Source organism: Zonotrichia albicollis, chromosome 5 (genome assembly GCF_047830755.1).
Source record: "Zonotrichia albicollis isolate bZonAlb1 chromosome 5, bZonAlb1.hap1, whole genome shotgun sequence".
NCBI lineage: Eukaryota > Metazoa > Chordata > Aves > Passeriformes > Passerellidae > Zonotrichia > Zonotrichia albicollis.
The window spans coordinates 46,913,927-46,935,903 of NC_133823.1; the positions used below are offsets into that span (position 1 = coordinate 46,913,927).

The 21,977-nt window shown below is 36.1% G+C and overlaps 1 protein-coding gene across 2 annotated transcripts in view; it reads left to right on the forward strand.

Annotated features, from left to right (window-relative positions):
• Positions 1 to 21,977, forward strand: part of PDS5A (PDS5 cohesin associated factor A) — a 77,257-nt gene that overhangs the window by 22,300 nt on the left and 32,980 nt on the right. For both annotated transcript variants that reach the window (XM_074541587.1, XM_005490517.2), the window contains exons 3-11: positions 7,682 to 7,885; positions 8,293 to 8,379; positions 9,170 to 9,267; positions 9,754 to 9,880; positions 13,152 to 13,232; positions 14,683 to 14,823; positions 15,895 to 16,010; positions 16,801 to 16,895; positions 17,785 to 17,930. In XM_074541587.1, coding sequence (XP_074397688.1) covers positions 7,682 to 7,885; positions 8,293 to 8,379; positions 9,170 to 9,267; positions 9,754 to 9,880; positions 13,152 to 13,232; positions 14,683 to 14,823; positions 15,895 to 16,010; positions 16,801 to 16,895; positions 17,785 to 17,930 — 1,095 coding nt within the window. The remainder of the gene's footprint in view (positions 1 to 7,681; positions 7,886 to 8,292; positions 8,380 to 9,169; positions 9,268 to 9,753; positions 9,881 to 13,151; positions 13,233 to 14,682; positions 14,824 to 15,894; positions 16,011 to 16,800; positions 16,896 to 17,784; positions 17,931 to 21,977) is intronic.

The window sequence follows — 21,977 nt, forward strand, 5'->3', positions numbered from 1 at the left end:
ATGGCCTGAAAAAGTAAATTGGAAACCTCTGCTGCCTCAGGTCATGATATAACCCCAAGAAAGAGATTATTAAATTAAAATGAAAAGGTTCATTGATACATTGGATCCAAGTTCTGAAAATTACTGTAGCAACACATTTCTGTGCCCTTCAGTTGCAAATGATCCATGATCACATCTTATGTCAGTTTTTACTAGACAGAAGTAAAGGTAAATTTTCAGGGGATCTAGTAGAATTTGGCTATCTATAGCTGCCCATTTCAAGCTTCCTGAGCTTGCCAGTAGTAAGGTTAAGAATTTGTGCCTCTCTTGGGTTGTTTGTTAAGAGTTTATGCACTGGAAAGGCTTAAGTTCTTCCCTTCCTGGTCTTGGCCATTGAAGTCCAATTACCTTCTGTCTGCTGGTTCTGGAATGGGAAGATGTGTCTAGAATTTAACTCTGCCTGTCAGAAAACTATCTGGGCCTTTTCCCAAGAGGCTTTTTGGACACATCAGTAAATTAAATTCAGTCATGGAGTTGTTCAGCAAGTGTGCTGGCACTGCAGGGGCAGAAGCAGGGCAGGGTGAGTAATAGGAAAGGGAGAAGGAGATGGTGGCTGCAGGTGGTTAAACGGGATCTCTGTGTCACGTGGAGCCAAAACCAGACAGAAATTCAGACCTGCTTGCCAAGACTTAGCAGTACAAAGTTCAAACCTGTCTCCAGATAGCTATGGTTTTGGTTGCATGTGATCACTCAAATAGTCATAATTTCAAAAGAAATGACAGATTATAAAGATTCCATATTGTTGCAATATTGTGAATGCAAATGAGCTTGCAGGTTGTTTTACACAAAGCATAATGGGACCTGGTTAAATGTACAAAAAAAAACTTGACTTGGGTTTAAAGTGCGTTTACTTGGAGGAAAAAGCACATTACTGTTGCATGTAGTTACCTATAACAGTGGTGAAGGAACTGAGGGTCTACAAAAAATGGTTTTGAATCTTCCAAATCCTACTTTAGTAAAAATTTAAAATCAGTGATATTTTCTAAAATACTCAGTTCTGAGCAAAATGTATTTTGCCAAGGTTGTGGAGATAAGAAAAGGCATGTAGTATTTTCTTTGCACATCATAAATCTGATTTTTCCAGATTTTTCCCATGGGCTTGTTCATGGCCAAAGAGTAGAGGATTTATTACGTGCAATGGTAACAGCATTGGGATTATCTTCAGCTGGGAAGGAAGGACAGAGTTGTACTTGCTTTTGCACCACTGCATTCTTGGGAAGTATACTTTATTGGAACTTTGCCTTGCAGCAGTCCACATGAATTGCTGTAACCAAAATGTCAATCTGATTGATTATCAATACATGACTGATTTTTGCAGAGCGAAATATTGAAGCACAGTTTAAAAGTCATGTTCTAATTTGTGCCATGAAAAGTGTTTTGAATTAAGGCATCTGATTTTTCTCATTTTGACTTGTTTTCCCCCTTCTGTTCCACACTCATGTTAGTATGAGGAATCTTACAGCTTTACAACAGAACTGGAATTGTGCTGTGTGCTGATTACAGAGATATGCGGGTAATTGTACAGTCCCTCTCCCAATTTGGTTACAGTTCTTGTCCTGTTTGTGTGATATTGGAATTCATTTTGTAGTTACTTAAAAATGTGTATCAAGGAAGTTACTTCAAGTAATCCATGAACTATCTGCTCTGTATACTGTTTTTATTACAGGCAGTTATCAATCTTTCTGCTTTTTCACATGTCAGATCAATTTAATAGCTAGGATTTTGGAAAATAGTGGACTTGCTTGATGTAAGTAAAATAGTACAGAAGATGCTGTTTCACCAATGAGAAAATAGTGGTAAATTAGCAATTTGTGACTTCTTTGCTTGTGATTGGTCAGTTGGCCAGAACTCCAAAGAAAAGCCTGGTGTAGGTCAGTCCCCAGGGGAGGAACAGCCAGTTAAACTGTTTGCCCAATCAGGGGGTGTCACTGTGGCTGCCAGCTGTTCCTGCATCAACTTTGCATCTCATATGATACATTTGTCATCACATCTGGAGACTCTGTTCATTGGCTTCAGGTTGTGAGCAGGATATATAAAGAAGAAAGCAAATAGTCTTTGCCCCTCAGAGTGTATATGCTTTATATCATCTTTTGTCCAACTTTTCATTTTCTTTTTTCCCTTCCACAGGTTATCCAAAGCCAGTTAAATTTCCTGTCAGAGAGTATAGATTAAAGAATTTGTAGTGAAAATGGGACATTGCCCTTCTCTGGACTTGCTCCAGCACTTTAAAATCTTCCCTGAACTGAGGGGCCCAGAATTGGAAACAGGATTCAGGGTGTGGCTTCCCCAGTGCCGAATATAGCAGGACAGTCACTGCCCTGGTCCTGCTGGCCACACTGTTGCTGACACAGGCCAGGATGCCATTGGCTCCTTGGCCACCTGGGCACTCACTGGCTCATGCTCAGCTGCCTGTGGACCAGCACTCCCAGCTCCTTTTCCAGCCACTCTGCCCCAGCCTGGAGCACTGCCTGGGCTTGTTGTGACCCCAGTGCAGGACCTGGCAGAGGCCTTGTTGAACCCCACAGTGCTGGCCTTGGCCCACCAGTTTGTCCTGTCCAGGTCCTGCAGAGCCTCTGTGTCCTCGAGAAGATCAACACCCCCAAGCCACTCAGTGTCATCTGTGAATGTCCTGAGAGTGCGCTCAATCCCTTAGTCCAGATCATTGATAAAGATACTAAACAGTACTGGCTCCAAAGAGAGGTTTTCAGCTGTTGTTTTTAATTAGCACAGTCTGGTAAATGTCTCCTTACAAGAAAAGGCATTTGAGACTCCTTTGGCAAATACATTCTGTACCTGTGTCATTTTAATTTTTTTTTTAATTAGTGAGGATAATCAGGACTAAGTAATGTGCTTCCAGTCAGCATTTAGTATTTTTAGCATTTCATGAGTTGTATTGCTGGTTATTTTCCTTTCCTTTTGTCATCCTGCAATTGCATTTGCATTGTTTTTGTGTACATGGCCTGCAGTTGGCTCATAAATTCTTTATAACTACTTACTTAATATCCGTCTTTCTTTTCTATGTTTACAGCAGATAAGGCAGCTTAATGTGGTCTTGAATTTAAGCACTAAGCATGTAACAATTTACCAATGGTGATTTTTTGGTATTTCTCCTCTTCTCATATAGTATCCTGTCCTATTACCATTCTGTAACTGTGTCATCACCATCAATTCCAACTTGTCATACCACAGTTTTTGATGGTAATTGGGACAGTTATAACAGCATTCTCCACCAATCAATGCATTTGGTTCCAAAAGATTCTTTCAGTTTATCACTTTAGGATGGGGCTAAGGAGACAATGGTAGCAAAATTTTCTTCTCTTTTAAGCTTCTCAATTTCTGTGTGGCTCAATGTGATGCTGTTCTTGACACTCAGACTAAGTCTTGTGTAAGGTGTTGATTATCTTTATTAAAGGCATGAGCTGTTTGGAGATGAGGGTTATCAAAGTAATGTCTTTTTATGTGTTATCCTGTTTTTCTCAACTTCTGGGTTTATTTACCTGTCCCAGGTTTGGTTTGTATTATAAAATTCTGTTGACGCCAGCCTATTGGATGTATTGGCAAGAAGTCCTTTCTAGATGGTTACATCAGTATTTGGTGCTTTCTGCTTACTTGGTGTCTCCCTTATTCCAGCATTAGCTTAGGTGCTGGTGAGGTGTATGTATATAGTTTGTTGTTTGGGATTATTTTGCTTGTTTGTTGTTTAAAGAAAAGCCAACGAGATATGTGGTACTGCATTTGTGATTTCATTTGTCAGGAATTTAAAGATTTTGGATGGTCCTCCTGATTTGAGTGTTTTTCTTTTCTTTTTCTTCACACTTTAGTGTCTCCTTTTTCTTATTTGTTTGATGCTTCTGGCTGACAGATAGAGCTGCATCTGGGGCTGATGAAGGCTTCTCATCCTAAATCTGCACTGCATAGAAGTATTTATTTTCAGAGACACATGTCTGTGAAACATTTTGCTGTGTTTTACTGTGAGATCTGAGATAAAAATATAATTTATTGTTAATAGTTAATGGCAAGAATCACCTATAGTACTGGTTAAATTGTGTGAGGAAAGATGTAAAAACACTCTGATGACAGTTGCATTATTTGAGTCTGCTGTGATTTCAGCCTTTTCTTGGCATCTCTCCTTGAATTGTCCCAGCTCTTGAAGTCTCATCTGGATTCACATCCATTTGGATAAGTTTTGCTTTCAAATATCTTTTGTATTTAATCCTAGTACTAAAGTTAATTTACAGTACCATCCCAGTTACAACATATGGTATCAAATTCTCTAAATGGTTGAATTTCTTCTTTCAGTGATTGCAAAGGGATTTTTTAAATACTGAGTATTTTTCCTTGGTCTTTTTACAAGCCAAGAGTTGTTAAATGTTAGTGCTTTGGAGCCCTGTGAACAAGCTGGTGTAAGAACAGTAAAACAAATGCAACATGTACATGCCTTCCCCCTGCTGTGACTGGCTTGGAGGTTTGTGCTTGTCCTGCCAACTGCAGCGAGGCTTTTCTGGATCTGCCTGCTTCTCTGCAGCTGCTGGGTTGGGGCTTTTCAGTATGTCTGCTGCTTTGATTACCCTGTCCTCTCTTGGTGTTTATATACCTCTCTCCCCTGTATTGCTGGAATCATCACTGTCTTTCAGCAGTAGAAGGGCTTCCTGATCCAACAATTCATTTTCCTAAATCCTGCAGATGGAACAGCAAAAGTTAATACTCCTGTCTGAGGCATAGCTCTTGCACAAGAGCCCCAGCTGAGTCACACCAGGGCAAGCTACCATGCTGCTTTGGGCTTTGGGAGCTGCATGTGAGATGTGGGCAGTGTGTGAGCAGCCCTTGGGCAGCCCTGGGTGTTTCAGTGCGGCACAAAGGCTGACAGTCCCACGAGAAGCTGCAGGAATTGTTCATCTGGCCTCCTTTCAGGCCTCAGGTCACACAGAGCCGCTTTCATGGCTGCTGCAGGGTTCAGGGCAAAACTGAGCCAGCATCTGCAGATGTCATCAGACATCTGTGCTTGAACTCACGGGCTGTGGATTTCTCTCCAGTGGGTGAAAGGATAACCTAGACTGGCTTGCACACTGCATGGCTGATAGAATCAGATGAACACATTCCTGGAAGCTTTAACTTTCCAGTGTGTTCCTGACATGCTGAGAGTGACTTTGGCAGTCCTCATTTAGCTGTTCTTGCAAGTTTGAATGAAGACATTTGCATTGCTTCAGCGTTACAATCCTGTCATTTCACTTACTAGTTTGCAGAGCCTGGAGAGCAAAATTTTGCTCTGATGATTAGAATTTCAGGGTACTGTGGTCAAAGTGACAAGAATGTCAATTTCCAGAATAGTTCTAATACTTTATTTTTTTCAAGCTAACTAAAGTGCTAGTATGTGACAACTTCATGGAGATGCATTCAATCAAAAGTGATGCAGAATTAATTTAATCATAAATGTGCATAGCTGTATTCTGTTTGCATTTGCTAGAATTAGTGTTTTAATTGACTGCTTAATTGTTTGGAAAGGAATGGATGATGCTACATTATTATTATTAAAGAATATTTTTCCATCTCTTGCTTTTTGCACAGAGTACAGTAACAGATTTTTTGTTGTGAAAGCTGCTAAGTCTGTACGCTTTTTATATAAATGAGTGTTAGTGTTCAAAATAGTTTCAACTGTATAGCCAGACATCAGACAGCACTACTATAGTCTGAAAAAGTAGTCAATTCCTGTTACAATTTCATCACATTTTTTGTTTTAGCGTGTTAATGAGTGGTTCCCAGTTTGGGCATTCAAAACATTAAATTATTTGGACTTTAGCCTTTTGTATCTGTAGAGTTTATTTTAGGTTTTCAGTTTCATTAGCAGATGATTTTAGCAGATCAATTTCTGGCTATATCCAGGACTCCAGTGGAGGCTACCCGAGTGCAGAGCAGGACAATCCCCTCCCTTGACCAGCTGGTGATGCTGTGCCTGATGCACCCCAGGACACAGCAACAAAAGGCCCTGTAGCAGGCAGACCTGAGTTGTCAGTACAAGAATGGTTTTGTGCTTTCAGCTAGGGCTTTAAAACATAGCTTAAGAATATTTGTAAGGAAACAGACCAATAAGGTAGAATTTGTGCTTTTCTGGGCTGTAGATTTAAGATTCTCTTTTTTTCTATTTATTGTTGTGTAGGGTTTTTCTCTTCTCCTATCTCCTCTTTTTAGTCTTTGTGGCAAATTGTGGCAAATTATACTTGTACATTTCTGGAAAGGGAGGAGGATTTTAAAGTGATGTACTGTAGGAGAGATTGCTGTCAAACATTTATTTTAATTTATAAGATCTGAATTTAAAACTGTATTTCAGAACTCAGGAAGGAGAGAAAGTTGGAACATAGCACTTTCATGTTGGAAGCATGGATGTGCTTAATAATGGAGAAGCAACCCTAGAATCATTTGAATGACACCATAACAAAAAAATTCTGGTTAGAGTAAGGGATGTATTTATTAGCTGTGTGAGCTCAGTCTTCTTTTGTGTTTTACTATTATTATTTTAGAGGTAAATTTGACCCATCAAGATTTCTCATTCTTTGTTCTCTCTGGTATCTCCTCATTTTGTGCACTGTGTATACTGTGTCTGTAGTGGGCATACCAAATCCTGTTGGTATACAGTGTGGCTGTCCTTCAGTTTTAACTCTTAATGGTGCTCAAGTGACATGGAGGAATGGAACACAAAGACTGATTTCACTAAGGTCATTCTTAGAGTCTCTAGCATGTCTGCCTGTTCTGTGCTGACATCCTTGAAGTCATCTTCATGTTTTAACAAACACTATTCTAAAATTAAAATCTGCAATTTTTTATTACTTCAAACTAAATGCTTACTTTCAGTTTTGCCAAATCATTATGTTGAGAAGTTTCAATTAACCGGAGTTGTATAATAATTAAAAATAAACTAATTTGGTGGCATTTCATAGGAATTAGTAGTTCTTAGCTGTGCTAGAAGAAACAAGGAAACCATGTGGTAATTTATTACATTATGTTAATAAGTCTAAAGATGCAGCTCTAAATATGCAGAAAGAGAGATCTGCAGTGTTAAGACTTATTTTACATGAGGGATTAAATTATCCAGTATCTAGTTTGTTTAAACTAGATAGAAAGATTGTGCATATGTAAAGTACTTTGTGGGATCTGTGCCTCAGTAGAGGCAGAGTGTTGAGTGGCCTCTTAGGCTGCCCTGGTCCTGGCACAGCTCTAAGGCAGCTGCAGTGTGCTGTAGCCATGTGTTAGCCAGATGATTACAGCCCCCACACCATTCATACTGAGGTGAGTCCTCACTTGGAATTGCAGTGGAACTGCTTGGGGAGGGGATGCTGCCATCTCCAACCTCATCTGTGCACAGCACTTTCTGTGCTGGACCTCAGGCCAGCATCGACAAAATAAGCAGAACTGCAACATGGTTAATCCAAACATGTTTTAATCTAAATTATTGAGTTCAATAAACCTCTAAGTATCAGGTTAACACTTCCCTTTTTCTGATATTTGTCCTAACAGAAAAATTCAAGTACTAATTGTGATTATTCACCAGAAGATGTATTGATAGCCCTGCATCCTTGTAAAAAGTTTTGTTTAGTATAAGAAATAAAAGCAGAAAGAACTCAGTTTTTTTTTTTCTGATGTTTTTCAGATGGTGGTGAAAACCTTCATGGATATGGACCAGGACTCAGAAGATGAGAAGCAGCAGTATCTCCCATTAGCCTTGCACCTTGCATCTGAATTCTTCCTCAGGAATCCCAATAAAGATGTGCGCCTCCTTGTAGCATGTTGCTTGGCTGATATCTTTCGTATCTATGCTCCTGAAGCTCCATATACTTCCCATGACAAACTTAAGGTAAAAATGCCTCATAAGGTAAAGGCTTTTCTCTTATTCTTATTGAAGAAAATATAAATTGCCCCCTTAAAAAAAAAAAACAACCAAACCCAAACAAACCAGTCTCCCCCCTGCCAACAAAAACCCCCAAAAATTAACAGAAAAATGTTTTTATTCCCATGTATACTGATTTTTAGTTTTATTAAAGAGAAATTGCTTTAATCCTGTAAGTCAGTGTAATACTTAAGGGCCAGAGATGTATAAAGGAATGCTAGATGGGCAGTATCTGTGTTGGTGATAGCTTTCTGTCAATGCCTAAAAAAGACAATTTGATGTTCTCACATTATGAATTTGAAAATGTGGATAGATGTCACTACTAAAGGATTGTATTTTCATCTTCTGCTGAATCAAACTTTGTTTTTTGACAGGACATATTCTTGTTTATTACAAGACAATTAAAAGGCTTGGAGGACACGAAGAGCCCTCAATTTAACAGATACTTTTACTTGTTAGAGGTAACACAATACTTATAACTTTCAGTAGATGGTATTAGATCTGTAAACCTAAGAAGTGTAAAAGAAGTTGTTCTCCTCATGTGACAGTATGCCTGGCAAATTTCCTCTATTCTGTAAATCACACCAGTCTCATTAAAGTTCAGTGAATTGTGTATTTTAGTACTTATAGTGCTGTTTGTGTTTAATAAATTTGTTAATCTGTAGTGGAGGACCAATTGTCTGAACATTTGGTATATATTGAAATTTAGCCTTTATCTTACAATTCCATGCATTGGGGTTTTTTATCAAGAGAGAAAAATCTCAAATGCTGATTAAAATGCCAATGTGCCTATATTGGTGACGGGAGGAGGAATGTAAGAGTTTTGCTTTAAAAACATTGCAAAACCATACTTTTGACAAGAACACAGGGGTGGGGTTCAATGTGCTTTTAGAAATAGTATGTCATTTGTAAACATGATACTTGATGTTTAAAACATGATGTTTAAAATTGTATTGTTTCATAGCATGAAGAAAAAATAAGGTCTTATTATATTAACAAGTTCTGTCAATTGGCTTTCATACTTAAGAAATCAGATCATTCTGTATTTAGAGTTTTCTGGATATATCTTGCTGCCCCTGTGTTAGGAGCTCTTTATATGCAAAGCAAATATCCAGTCTCTTTCCCCAAAGTCCTTACATCTATTGTATATTATTTTTCCTTAAGTAGAAAAAAACCCATAGCTAACATGATTATGTTTCTGTTACTTAATGTGAAGTTGTGCTAGCCTAAATATCCTCATTTTTGTTTCAGAATTTAGCTTGGGTCAAATCTTACAACATCTGCTTTGAGTTGGAAGATTGCAATGACATTTTTATTCAGCTTTTTAGGACTCTTTTTTCAGTTATCAAGTAAGTTGAATAATTTCCATTATATTAATTGTCAAAATATCATCAGGTTTGGGGGTAGACTGAATCATGGCATAGTCTACAGATAAATATGTCTGAACAGAAGTCTTTATTTCCCTAAATGAGGAGCTACTGGGAAAGCAAGTGAGTGTGAACTGCTGACATTATGGAGGGGGGTGTGTCTGAAAGTAGATGTTTTAAAATTTGCTGTCCATATTACAGCAGTATGTTTCTTTCCTATTAGTTATCTACATTTTTGTATTGGTTGTTATTGTCCTTTTTTAAATTTTGATTGTCTTAAAGCAGAGCTAGATTGTTCTAGATTTTGAACCTTTCTATAAGAGAAGAAAGGCACATAAAATAGTTTTGAGATGTGGAGAGTGTAAGGGAGAGCAAACTGGACCACATTTGATGCTGTTTCTTGATCATACTGTTAGTATTTGTCCGAGTCTGAGAATTTAATATTGAAAATATTCTTTATGATTTCAGTAATAGCCACAACCAGAAGGTACAAATGCATATGCTGGATTTGATGAGTTCTATCATCATGGAAGGCGATGGAGTAACTCAGGAGCTGCTGGACTCAATTTTGATTAACCTCATTCCTGCACACAAGGTCTGCCAAGTAAAATGTTATCATAGAATTATTGTTATTATAACAGTATACTTACTGCCTTCTGCATGTTGTTTATCTCTTTATACACTTTAGCTGCTGTGACTGTTTTATTTTCTCACATCCATTTGGGGATTACCTGGTGCTGTTGATTAGCTGTGTCTAGATTATTTGTTACAGAGAGATTGTGCCACCTCACTGAAACATAAATAAAGTGTTTTCAAGCAAATAAAATAGGAAAACATTGTATCTTGAGGATTGTAGGTAGTTAGTTGTTTCACTTTTTGGATATGTTGGGGTTTTTTAATAGAGAAGATATCAAATATTTTTGAATTTAAAAGAAGGAAGGCGGGGGAAAGATATTCCCAAGATTTCTGTGGTGTCTTTCTGTTCTCCCTAGCTTGCCAGTCAGACTTCACTGCACCTTCCTGGTTGTGCTTCCCACCCCTTCCATTGTCTTTCTTCATTTAATTCACTTATAAGGAGCAAAGTGACACAGAACACTCCCCTTCCTAGAGGAATTGTATGTTCCTTGAAGAGGGGATCACTGGGACTGCACTTGAGCTTTTCAAGTACCTTCACTGTAATGCCTTAATAAAGTTAAAAAGTGAATAAACACAACTCCTTTAGCTGTAAAATAAAGGAAAATGAGATGCAGGCTGATGGTGGTGGTGCCTTACACTGACCAAGAAAATTCCCTTGCTAAAAAACACTTACCAAAAATAGTATGGAGTACTATTCCAGTTATTAATAAGAGGAGATAAACTGCACTCTGATTGCCAAGTATATATTTGTTTGCTCATTTGTTGATTTAAAATAATTACAAAAATTAAGGCATGCCCATCCATGACTAGATAATCAAATCAGTATTAGTATGGCCATTGTCATGTACCTGTGAAATCTCATCAAGCTTATAAAAGTATCTGTTGCCTGAGATGAGTTTGCATTCCTTCTGTCATAATCATGAGACAGGAATGCCATTCTGTCAAATCATTTTTATTGACAGCAATGAGATAATGTCTTACTGAAACTGCTAACACAGAGAGCCTCTTCTAACAAGAGTCCTTGTGAAAATACACTGTTCTTTGTAAGTTACATCTAATAAATTAGAGGCAAGTAGATAGAAGGAGTGGAAGTACAGGGTGGGCATCTGAGATAATGCTGTTAACAATGATGGGCTTTACTGGTAAAGGCCCAGTAAAACCTTGTACAGCTTAACATTGTGTTGTGACTACTTGATTTAGTAGTCACAATAAAGTAAAGTGGATATGATCCTTTAACATTAATGTTGTTATAGTTTTGCCTAATGAAGAAAATTGTCAAGTGAGGCTCTGATAGAGAGAGAGACAAACTTGGTGTAAATATTGGGTTGTAATGCATATTTAATGTCACTTAGAGGATTGGTGCCATTCTTACTGGCTCTTGGTCATGACTGAGCAAAAAATGTCCTGTAGGCAGTGCTCAGTATTGTAATTTGGTCAGTATGTCAGTCTGTTACTTTCTTTGTTCCCTGTAACAACAGCACTTAAATGACTGCTTTACCACGGTAGTTCAAAAAAAGAAAAAAAAAAACAACCAGAAAGTTCTTCTGTCTGAGCTGCCTATGGGAGTTTGACTATTGTAACTATGTTCTCCTTTCATGAACAGATCTGCAAGAAAATTCTGTGATTATATTGCTTGCCTTTAGATATGTAAATCCGAAGCACTGTAGCCTTAAGAGCACAGTTGATTTTCTTGTAGAATGCATGCAATAGCAATACTTCTGGGTCTGTGCAGAGCAGTCAAATTACCAGTCATTCTCTGCTGTGACATAAGAAAAATATCAGTCTGGCAAGACTAGATGGAAGTTTGTCATTGTAAAGAAACTGAAATAATGTGGTTTGGATAATGCAGTCTGAGGTGGTGTTTTTATAATCAGACATGATAAACAGTCTGCCTCTGAATCTAGATTGTATTAATTTGTACATCTGTTCTTAGTAAAGTGATGGTGTGGTGTGCATTGTTCTCTGTGTGTGCTAATGTGACTCATCTAGTAAATTCAGGTTTTCAGTAGCAGTAGCATGTCATAATATTGCTCACATTTTGACCTGTGGCCTCAAACTGTAGTTCTTTATATTAACTTTAAAAGTAGTGCTATTCAGTGAGAATTTTTCTTCCCAATCTTACATAAGTTATTCCTTAAAAACATTTTCAGGTGTTAAAAATCTATATTTTCTTCTGTATGTTCTACAGCATGGGTTATCCAGACAGGGTTGCTTTTCTCCTAATAGTTGAAGTAGTTGATTTGTTTTGTTATATTACTTTTCTAGGCTGTTTTGGTGTTTGGTTCTTCGTTATTGTGGTGTTCTGTGTTTGTGTGTGCATTTGGGTTGTTGGTTTGGTTGTGTGGAAGAATCTGAATTGAAGTTCCGTAGAAAATGTATTTTAAAGTTTGAGATTCACAGTCCTTCAGTTTTATACCTGCATACCAGTCAACAAGGTTTTAATCATGGCTGGGTTTGGGAAGAAAGTCTTGGGATATTCTTTGAGAAGAATTCATACAAATATGTCTGTCTTCTATAACGAGACATCAGTTTGGTGCTTTGGTGACTGAAGAAATACTTGTTTGAGCCTTTGGCCACCTTGTTTCTCTTCACTATCTGTTGATGAACTGTCTTTGTCATTAATTAAAGGAACATGAGGGAGTTGTTCTCAGTGTAGATTTGCCAAATACCATATTTCCAAGAATCAGTCATCCCTAGGCTTTACCTGCATTTTGTCTGCAGTGATTTGTAGTTTTCAGGGCAATCAGCTCATCCATATCATTTTTCCCATCCAAGCTGCATTAATCCTTAGACTATATGGGATTTGTACAGACTTGGGCAGAAAAATTTTTCAGATATTCTTTTTCTTGCTCAAGAGCAATATATCAGTGTTCAGATTTGTCATGTTACAATCAAATGCTTACTTGGTAATTAACAGCTAACCCTTCCCAAGTGTAGGTGCTTTGTGTAGTCTCATTGTGGGCTGTCTCAGAGCATATGCAATTTGTGGAGAAGTCAGTGCCCAGTTTTACTCTCCAGACAAGGCTGAACTTGCTACAGAGTGTATCTTTAATGAGTATGTGAGGGGCAGACAAAACCACATTTAAATATTAATTTAAATTCATTCATTCTTCAGTGCCAGATTTGGTGCACGTTCATTTTCAGAGTATTCAGGAATGATAATGTTTCTTCAAAATCTGCTACTGTATGTGAAAACTCTGTAAAATTTTATTATATTTTCTTTATTTCAGAACCTTAACAAACAAGCGTTTGATCTTGCAAAAGTCCTGTTGAAAAGGACGGTCCAGACCATTGAACCATGTATTGCCAATGTATGTAAATTAATCCATGTTATCTTCAAGTAATAAGTGTTCTTGTTACTGTCTTCATTTATTGCAGATTTTATGGGCATTTTTATTCTTTTAAATATTGTTTGTAGAAGCTACTGCAGTTTTCCAAATAGGATATTGTTGGCTTGGTTGTAAAGTGTGTGGAGTATTTCAAATAAGTGAAGAGGAAATTAATTTTTATCCATCTCATTCTAATGTTAAGCCTAAATCTAGGCTGTGAAAATAGCTGACCACTAAAAATTCTGTTACAACAAAAGGAGTTATGAATAGTTCACATGTCCAGCAACCAGGCAGCCTTATTTCATACCAAGCTTCAGGATGAAGTGTTTCAGCCTACCAGCTCTTTGCTAGATTTTCTTTCCCCTCCTAAACTTGCTATGACTTGTAGTCATGAAGAGTGAAAGAATTATGCTTTTTACAAGGCTTCCTTCAAATTACAATTCCTTCTTGTTGAATATAAGTGTTGTATGTTCTGCACATTAATACAGCTACTGCAGGCTTTGATCAATGTGTTCTGATCCATTCTGTTGCCTTTCCTTGGTGCTGAAGCCAATAGAATTAATAAAATTCAGAGTAATTTAAAAGGGAATTAGGCAGATTCATAAAAGATTATTCAATAAGTATTTAAAAGCTCAAGGTGTCTGACTAACAGTTACCACATTCCCCTGGTTTTTTTAAGCTTTGTAATTAGTCATATATGAAAGCAGGGTAGTACATGAAGTAACCTTGAGTTGAGTTAATATCATTCTCCTTACTTTCTTTTTTAAGTGTGTAATAGCTTTTTTTGCTATCACATTTGCACTGCTGAGATAATATTAACACACAATATCTAATAGGAAGTATTAAATTTTAATATACTTTATATAAATCCAAAAATAAATAATTCATAATTTAGGCTACTTTGGTTTGTTTCTGTTAGATCACTAATGACCTTGATACATTAGCCATCAAATATTGCAAGACATAATATAAAGACATCTGACATTCTTTAGAACAGATTTGAAGCAGAGGACCTTTATTTTCAGTATTTGATGATCTTCAGTTGGATTGGGCTTCAGTTATAAGAAATTTTTTTAAAAGCACTGGGTTTTTTTTGTTCAGTGTTCTACCGGGTGAATATGCATTTTAAGTTAACAAGTCTTTTATTACTTGTTAATTTTGCTTGTGAGATAGTTACTGAGATTTGAAATTATCAAATTGTCATATATTAAACTCCCTTGATAGAGTTAATAAAGCTGAACTGGGAAGGATGTTTTTAATTTCCTTGAGCCAAAATTGTAAGGGTGAAATGCTTTGATGTAGTGAAGAAATTGTGCTTTGAATGCCTTCCATAAGTATAAAACCATTAATGATACTACATTAAAAGAATTTTTAAAAATAATTTTGGCATTAATGAAGGAAAATATACTACATAATATTGTTTGTATTTTAGTTTTTTAACCAGGTTCTGGTACTGGGAAAGTCTTCAGTAAGTGACTTATCAGAACATGTGTTTGACTTGATACAAGAGCTTTTTGCCATAGATCCTCACTTACTGCTGTCTGTCATGCCACAGCTGGAGTTCAAGCTGAAGGTGGGTTACAGTGTAGATTTGGACAGTCAGTAAAATTTTTGTTAAATGTTTTGTTAAAAAGTTTTGTTTTATTAAGAGTGCAGAACTGTAGATTTAATAAGTGTTCTACTAGGAAAATAAAAATTCTGTATTTATTGCTTTATTTTAAAGGTAAATATAATATTAAAGAAAGGATATTGGAAATTAGTATGCAATTATGTGCTTATTGTGCTTCCAAACATGTATTATGCACACACAACGTATATAATCATTATAATGATAAATTAATGCAGTCTAATGCAAAAGCTTTATGTACTTAATCTTTGGATTGCACCCAAAATTTATAAAATAATTAGGCTGTGGTTGGCTTATCTTATGAAATGCAAATGTGTTAGCTTCAGTATTGATTTACAGAATTTTCTTTTATAAAATAATGCTTTAATAATAGGGGAAGTATTTCCTAATATTTTATCCGATTTGTTGTTGTCAGCTAATAAGTTAGCTGACTGATTTGAATCCTTGAAAACAATTAATTTATCCTGATTTTGAAGTCTGTGGGGGTTTTAATTAAAAAGCTGTTTGTCTTTCTTGAGATTGTAAGTGGACAAGAGAAATAATTTTGCATATGTGGATGTAAATGTAGGCTATGGTTCCAACAAACAAAAGTAACCAAGAAATAGGTATTTGATGAAATTACATGTGGCTTTCATTAGTGCATATGTGTTTATAGCATCTTAATTGGTGTCTTTTCCGCACACATAAAATAGTCTTAAAAATTTTTTAAAACAAATCATTAATTGTTTATTTTGCCATATGTATATTAGAGTACTGTATATGGGTTTTTATTGCTGAAAAGAAGGTTCTTTAAAAGCACAGCCATCTATTCAGTGTCTGTAATGCTTTAGCTTAATATGTATGTTTGTATATTTTGTCTTGTATGAATCCTATAAGGTAATTAAAGAGAGCGAGGATTGTCAGAAATACTTTCAAACTCAGTTTTTAATCTAACTGTTGAAAAAAACAGAAATAAAATTATTACTAAGATATTACAGATAATGATTTACTGTTCCTTTTTCATGTTTTGATTTTTAGAGCAATGATGGAGAAGAACGTTTGGCTGTTGTTCGACTTCTGGCGAAACTCTTTGGCTCCAAAGATTCTGATCTGGCCACACAAAATCGACCTCTGTGGCAGTGCTTTCTTGGGCGGTAAGAGGAATGGGATAGACTTCTGAATTTCTGTTCTTTTTTGATGTTCTTTTTTCTGTTTTCTTACAGTATTGCATTTTTCATTTTCTTTCTAGAGAATATAACTATTTATATTTGAACGAGTTCCTTATTAAATCATCAAAGCAGGAAACTGCATGCAGTTATATTTTAGAAGGAAGAAGCCTGAAAGACCACGCCTATATTGCTGTCAGCTATGGCCATATAAGTTAGACAGCACATTGTATGCATAGCAGAATTTGCACAATGGCTATGCCAGCATTGTCTGAAATTTCATACTGTTCAGCTGTATCTGCAACACTTGTAAATTGCTTGGCATTTACCTTTCTGAGTGAAGAGATACTTTCTTTCACATAAATGTGGAAGTTCATAATCTTTTAAAAAGAGAACATTTTCAAATGGTTCCTGGTGATGCCAGTTTACATTTCTGTAATTTTGTGTGTGCGTGTGTACATGCACACACACATCAACATTGTATGGAGACCTGTGTTCAGAAGTCAGTGGGCAAAATCCATTGAGTCAACATTTTATCTACATACACCATATTCATTCTTTAATTTTAGTCCTGACTGAATTTCCCAAGAAATAACAAATATTTGTATGAGGTACATTATTGGGATAAATTCAAAACATTTATATTCTCTAATTTTGCCATATGAAAGTATTCTAATAGTTAACAGAACGTACTATCAACGCATGTTACTACATAGAGAATAATACTGATTTGCAAAGCTAATTAAAAATTAACATTCATTATCTTCTATCCCTCTAGGTTCAATGATATCCATGTCCCTGTGAGATTAGAGAGTGTGAAATTCGCCAGTCATTGTTTAATGAACCATCCAGACTTAGCAAAAGACCTCACTGGTGAGATGCTCATGCAGGGGTTTAGAATAATCTACAAAATGAGCAAGGGACTGTGTAACTATTTTTGTACATTGCAGTCTAGTTCTGAAATGCACCAAGTCCAGTGCTTGATAAGGGGGGATGGAAGAGGTATTTGCTGAGTCATTGATTTCTGTTGAAGAAGAGTGCTAGTAATTAGAAAGAGGAGTGTGTGTCTTTGTGTGGACTTTGTAAGAGTGAGTAGTGAAGAAGCTACCCATTGCAGAATGAATTTTAAAGTAATTTCAAGTTCTAAAGAAACTTTGGGTAAGGCAAAGCAAATATTGGTTCAACACCCTGGCTTATTTTCAAAACTAGTCACTGAGTGCCCCAGCTACTCTGTTCCACTGACCTCAAAAAAAGCCTTTTTGCTGATCTAAACTATGAAGTTTCTTCTTTCTCTACAGTATCACTTCAACTATGAGATGATTTTCAGGCTTAACTGAAAATACTGTTGTTTTTTGATGGAAGCTATTCTACAACAATTGTCAGTATTTCTGATTTATTATTCACATTTTTCACTCTTAGGGAATAAGAGTTTCTTCTTTTAGTTTCTTCTTATTCCCTCACCCCCCCTTTACTTACAATATATTCTAGTCAACTTTATTTCACTTTATTGCTTCTTGCAAATGATGTTATCATAAAAGCTATCATTCCTATATTCTTCTGATATTTTCAGTTACCTAATTGTTTTATAAAACTTTAACATAGAAAACATTGGAACAGATGTTTCCTGTTGGTGGCTCTGTATTTAATAGATTACATGGTTGTGATATATGAGACATTTAATTGATTAAACATTAGTAATAAATCAGAATACATCACACCTACATGAAAAAGCCAAGCTTCTCATTGTTTTTGCTCCTGACAGAATATTTGAAGGTTAGATCACACGACCCAGAAGAAGCCATTCGCCATGACGTTATTGTTACAATCATCACTGCAGGCAAGAGAGATCTCTCTCTGGTCAATGACCAGCTGCTTGGCTTTGTGAGGGAGAGAACGCTGGACAAACGGGTAAGTGTGTTCATAGTGTGTTTGCAGCAGTCACCTGCTTCTAATATACTTCACTAAAAGTAAAATAAAAAAAACCTGAAGCCACGGAATCAGAGAATCTTCAGAGTTGACTATTAACAGGAGTACTTACGGAAAAAAAATATTTTCTTACAAGAGCGTCTTAAGAAAAATTCCATATTATGGTGGTATCAATCAAGTGTTGTCAAGCAAATAGGGTCATTGATTTGTGATAAACACAGTTACATTGTAAGAACATAAGAATGGTCACACGTGTTTAAGCCAAAGGTCACTATAACCCATTATAATTCTCACAGTCTTCAGCTTTGGATTTGTGATTTAAGGCTTAAATCCTTAAATCACAAATCAACAATTTGTGATTTAAGGATTTCTTAAGTCTGCTGGGCCATGCTCATACTAACTTTCAACTGAACTTTATTCCAGGTATTTATCAAACTCTTCCTTGAATTTATTTGTACTTTACAAGCCTCCATTGCATATGCATCAATAAATTAAAGTTTATTGCCTGTTTGGGAAAAATAACTTCACTTGCTTGCCTTTAACTTGTCTGATCATTTGATTTGGTATCTCATAGATCTTGGATTACATAAAACAATGAATATTCTTTGACTCATTTATATTTAATAAATGTAAATACCATATCTTCTCTATGTCTTTCTTTTCTATTCTAAAGAATCACCTGATTAACTCCACACAAATTAACTGATCATTCTTGTCTGGATGTTCTCTGTCATGTTGGAACTAAGGTGACCAGACTTAGGAGCATCGTGCTACTCACCAGAACATCTGATTTTGAATGGCGTTCAGAGTTTGCACCATGTTACGTACTTGATGATAATTTTTTTTCTTATTCTGAAATGTTCCGTCTGTCTCTTGTGCTATTTCTGAGCACTGAGCTGACAGATTTGGAAAACATTCATGTTAACATCGGTGTTTTTCTTTAATAACTTAAGGTGGTATACTGCCAGATACTGTACATGCAGAGTTAATGCTGCTGGGAAAACCTATCCTTAATCTGAATTTCTTCCATCTCATACCGTAACAATTCAGTAGCATGACGTTTTTCTGCAATTCTTCTGACTACCTCAGTAAATTTTACACACACTGTTCAATTCATTTTGTAATAAGTTTTCATATGGTAAATGTCAGAAATTCCTTTCTGACTTCTTCTACAGGTTTATTTTGTTCCCATTGTTGTGAAAATCAGTAATTTATTTCCAGCTATTTCCCCCTATGTTTTAGTTGATAATTAATTCACAACACAATTTTTATTTTAAGGCCCTCTGGTACAAGGCTTTGTTGGAAATTTTTTGGGATCCTAAGGCATTTTACTGAGGGACTTCTGGATCTGCTAAAAGTTATTTTTTCTTAGATAAAACTTGCCATTATGTAAAGTTTATAGACAAATTTCTGTAACTTATTTTTCAGTAGTGTCAGCTCCTTCTTGTCATTACTGTTCTATTTCAACCTGTTTGCCCATTCCAAATCAGATGTTCTTTTGAGAGGCACATTATTCCTCTTGACACCCTTTGGTTTCTTTCACATTTGCTGTCTTCAATGTGCTTATGGACAGATTGCAATAATAGAATAATTAGTATTTGGTATATAATGTCTAAATTCTTGTAAAAGTCATAGATCGGTTACCACCTTTTGTAATTAAGATTACAAAATCTTAATTATTTTCTTCCTGCTTGCTTTATTAATTTTTTTTAAATGTCTCTTAATGATACTTTAAGAAACCTCTTCAGAGCTCTCCTGGAATAAATCTGTTTGTCTCTCAGCCATTCAGAAAGGGTCTGGAAGGCTTCCTGCTTCTGCAATCTTTGGTGAAGATGTTTAGTTAGTATGCTTTTAATAACTTCATTTTGAAACTATTGCCCATGCTTCATTAAGGATTTACTTTCAATTTGCCACAGTTTATACTGGTTCCTGTTTACATTTTTTCAGATGTGGCTCCATGCTCTTTGGAGAGTGATGCCTAATAGCAGACTTCTCTTTGCAATGTAGCTATGTCAATTTTTTTTCCCTCATTATTGTCGGTTTTTTTATAGGCTATAGAAAGGATACCCACTATGTCATTCTAGCTGGTTTTTCTAGTTTTACTTTTTTTTGTTCTCCTTTTAAGTGAGAATGTTACTATGATTGATTTTTAAAAGAATTTCATCTTTACATGGAGAAATAATGATTTTGAGTATGTTCACTGTTATAAAGCAGCTCTTCAATTAGCTGTACTTGCAGCTTGACATTGCATGTTTCTCAGAAGTGATCAAGGTCACCTTCCTTCTTTTTCAGCCACTAAACATGTCCAAAAGTTCATTTATGAGATCTAAAAACTTGTAGTATAGTCACCACTTTGCACTGGGACTTACGACCTAGTGAGAAGGGGATGATTGTTACTGTCTTCAGCAGTGTCTCTGCTTTCCTTTAGCGTGCTGCTGTCAGTAAGAGGCACTCAGCTGTTACTGCACAGCTGTAATACTGATTTCTACAGAGCTGGCTCTTTTTTTCTGTGGCTTTAAATCAGTGTGGTGGCATGTAATGTTCCTCATACGTTAGACCAAGTCATTTCACACCAGTTGTAGGTTTGATATATTGCATTTCAAGGTTAGGTGCTTTTTCAGGTGATCAGTGAAGAATAACTTTGTCTGTACATGATGTTTCTCTTATAAAAATCTCTGGAGAGAGCTTTAATAAAAGTATATCCTGAGGGAAAAATAAAATGAGCGCTGACTAGAAATTACTACAACAAATACTTAGCATTTGAAGTAGACCTTAGCAATATAGGATGTGTTAGTAAATATAGTTACTAGTGTAGAGTGAAGATCAAGGACTTGTAAACTTTCATCTGTTTTTAAAAAATTTTTAGGATTTCTCTCCAGTTTGGGAGAGGAGCGTTGCTAATGTCCATGTGACTATATTTTCTGCGTAGGATTTTCTCAATTCCAGGCTGAGTGCACTATACCTATTTTAATCACTCCTTTTTTTTAAAAGAGCTCTGTATTTTGCTGGCTGCATTTACCCCTTGTAGCTGGGTTTCTGTTGGATACATCTACTGCAAACTCCTAAATGATGGTTCATCCGTTTGACTTCATCTTTTTAGGTCTGCAGTCATCTGTCAAATGAGTGTTGCTACTACTATGCAAAGAATGCTTGTCCAACAGGCTGAAGTAAAGTGCCAACCTGTCATTTCAGTTCTGCCTCTTATCTGTATAATGCAGGGAAAAAATTTAAGTCATGCTAACTGGTACACCATTTAAGTGAGCTGTTCTTTTTCTCCTGACCATATTCTAATTGACACAGTATTATAAAGATAGTCTAAACACTTCCTAGAGTGAAAGTTTCTGGCTAAAAGACACTACTTGATTTTTTAAAGGAATGTCCTTAGCTGATTTGATCTGTATAGACATTTGCATGATGATTGTAACTGTTTAAAAACAACAACAGTTTTAAAAACAAACGAACAAAATCCACTTCCACCAGTAGTTTTCAAATCCATTTTTATTGCTCCCCATGGAAAAGTAACTCTGGTAACATGCTCCCCAAAAACTGAAATCTAGTCTTTGGTAATAATTGTTCTTAGGAAAGCTCCTTTGGAACTCTCTTTCAAAGGTCTTTCCAGCATCTTCACTTTTCAGAATAATTAGGAGACATTTTAAAAACAAATAACAAAAATACTCTTGTCCATAATACTGGAATAATCTTAAGAACCTGGGAAGTTAAGAGAGTTTTGCCAGCTGACTTTGTTGGCATTTCTCCCAACAGTCCTTATGGAGTAGAGACTCAGCCCTTCATAAGAACTGACTTGCACATCATCAGCTTGAAGTCAAAAGCTATAGAGTGAGGAGCCATAGAATCATACACCCATTTTTGGTTCCTCTTTATGCATTTTTCTGCACGTGCATTAGTACTGAAAAGCATTGTGGCTTTTTTCCAGATAAAGGAGAACTGTTGTAAGATGTTTAACAAAGTTATTCTAATGGGTAAGGGATTGTTTTGAATTTTCAATAGCAATTTTTTTTCAAAACTCAG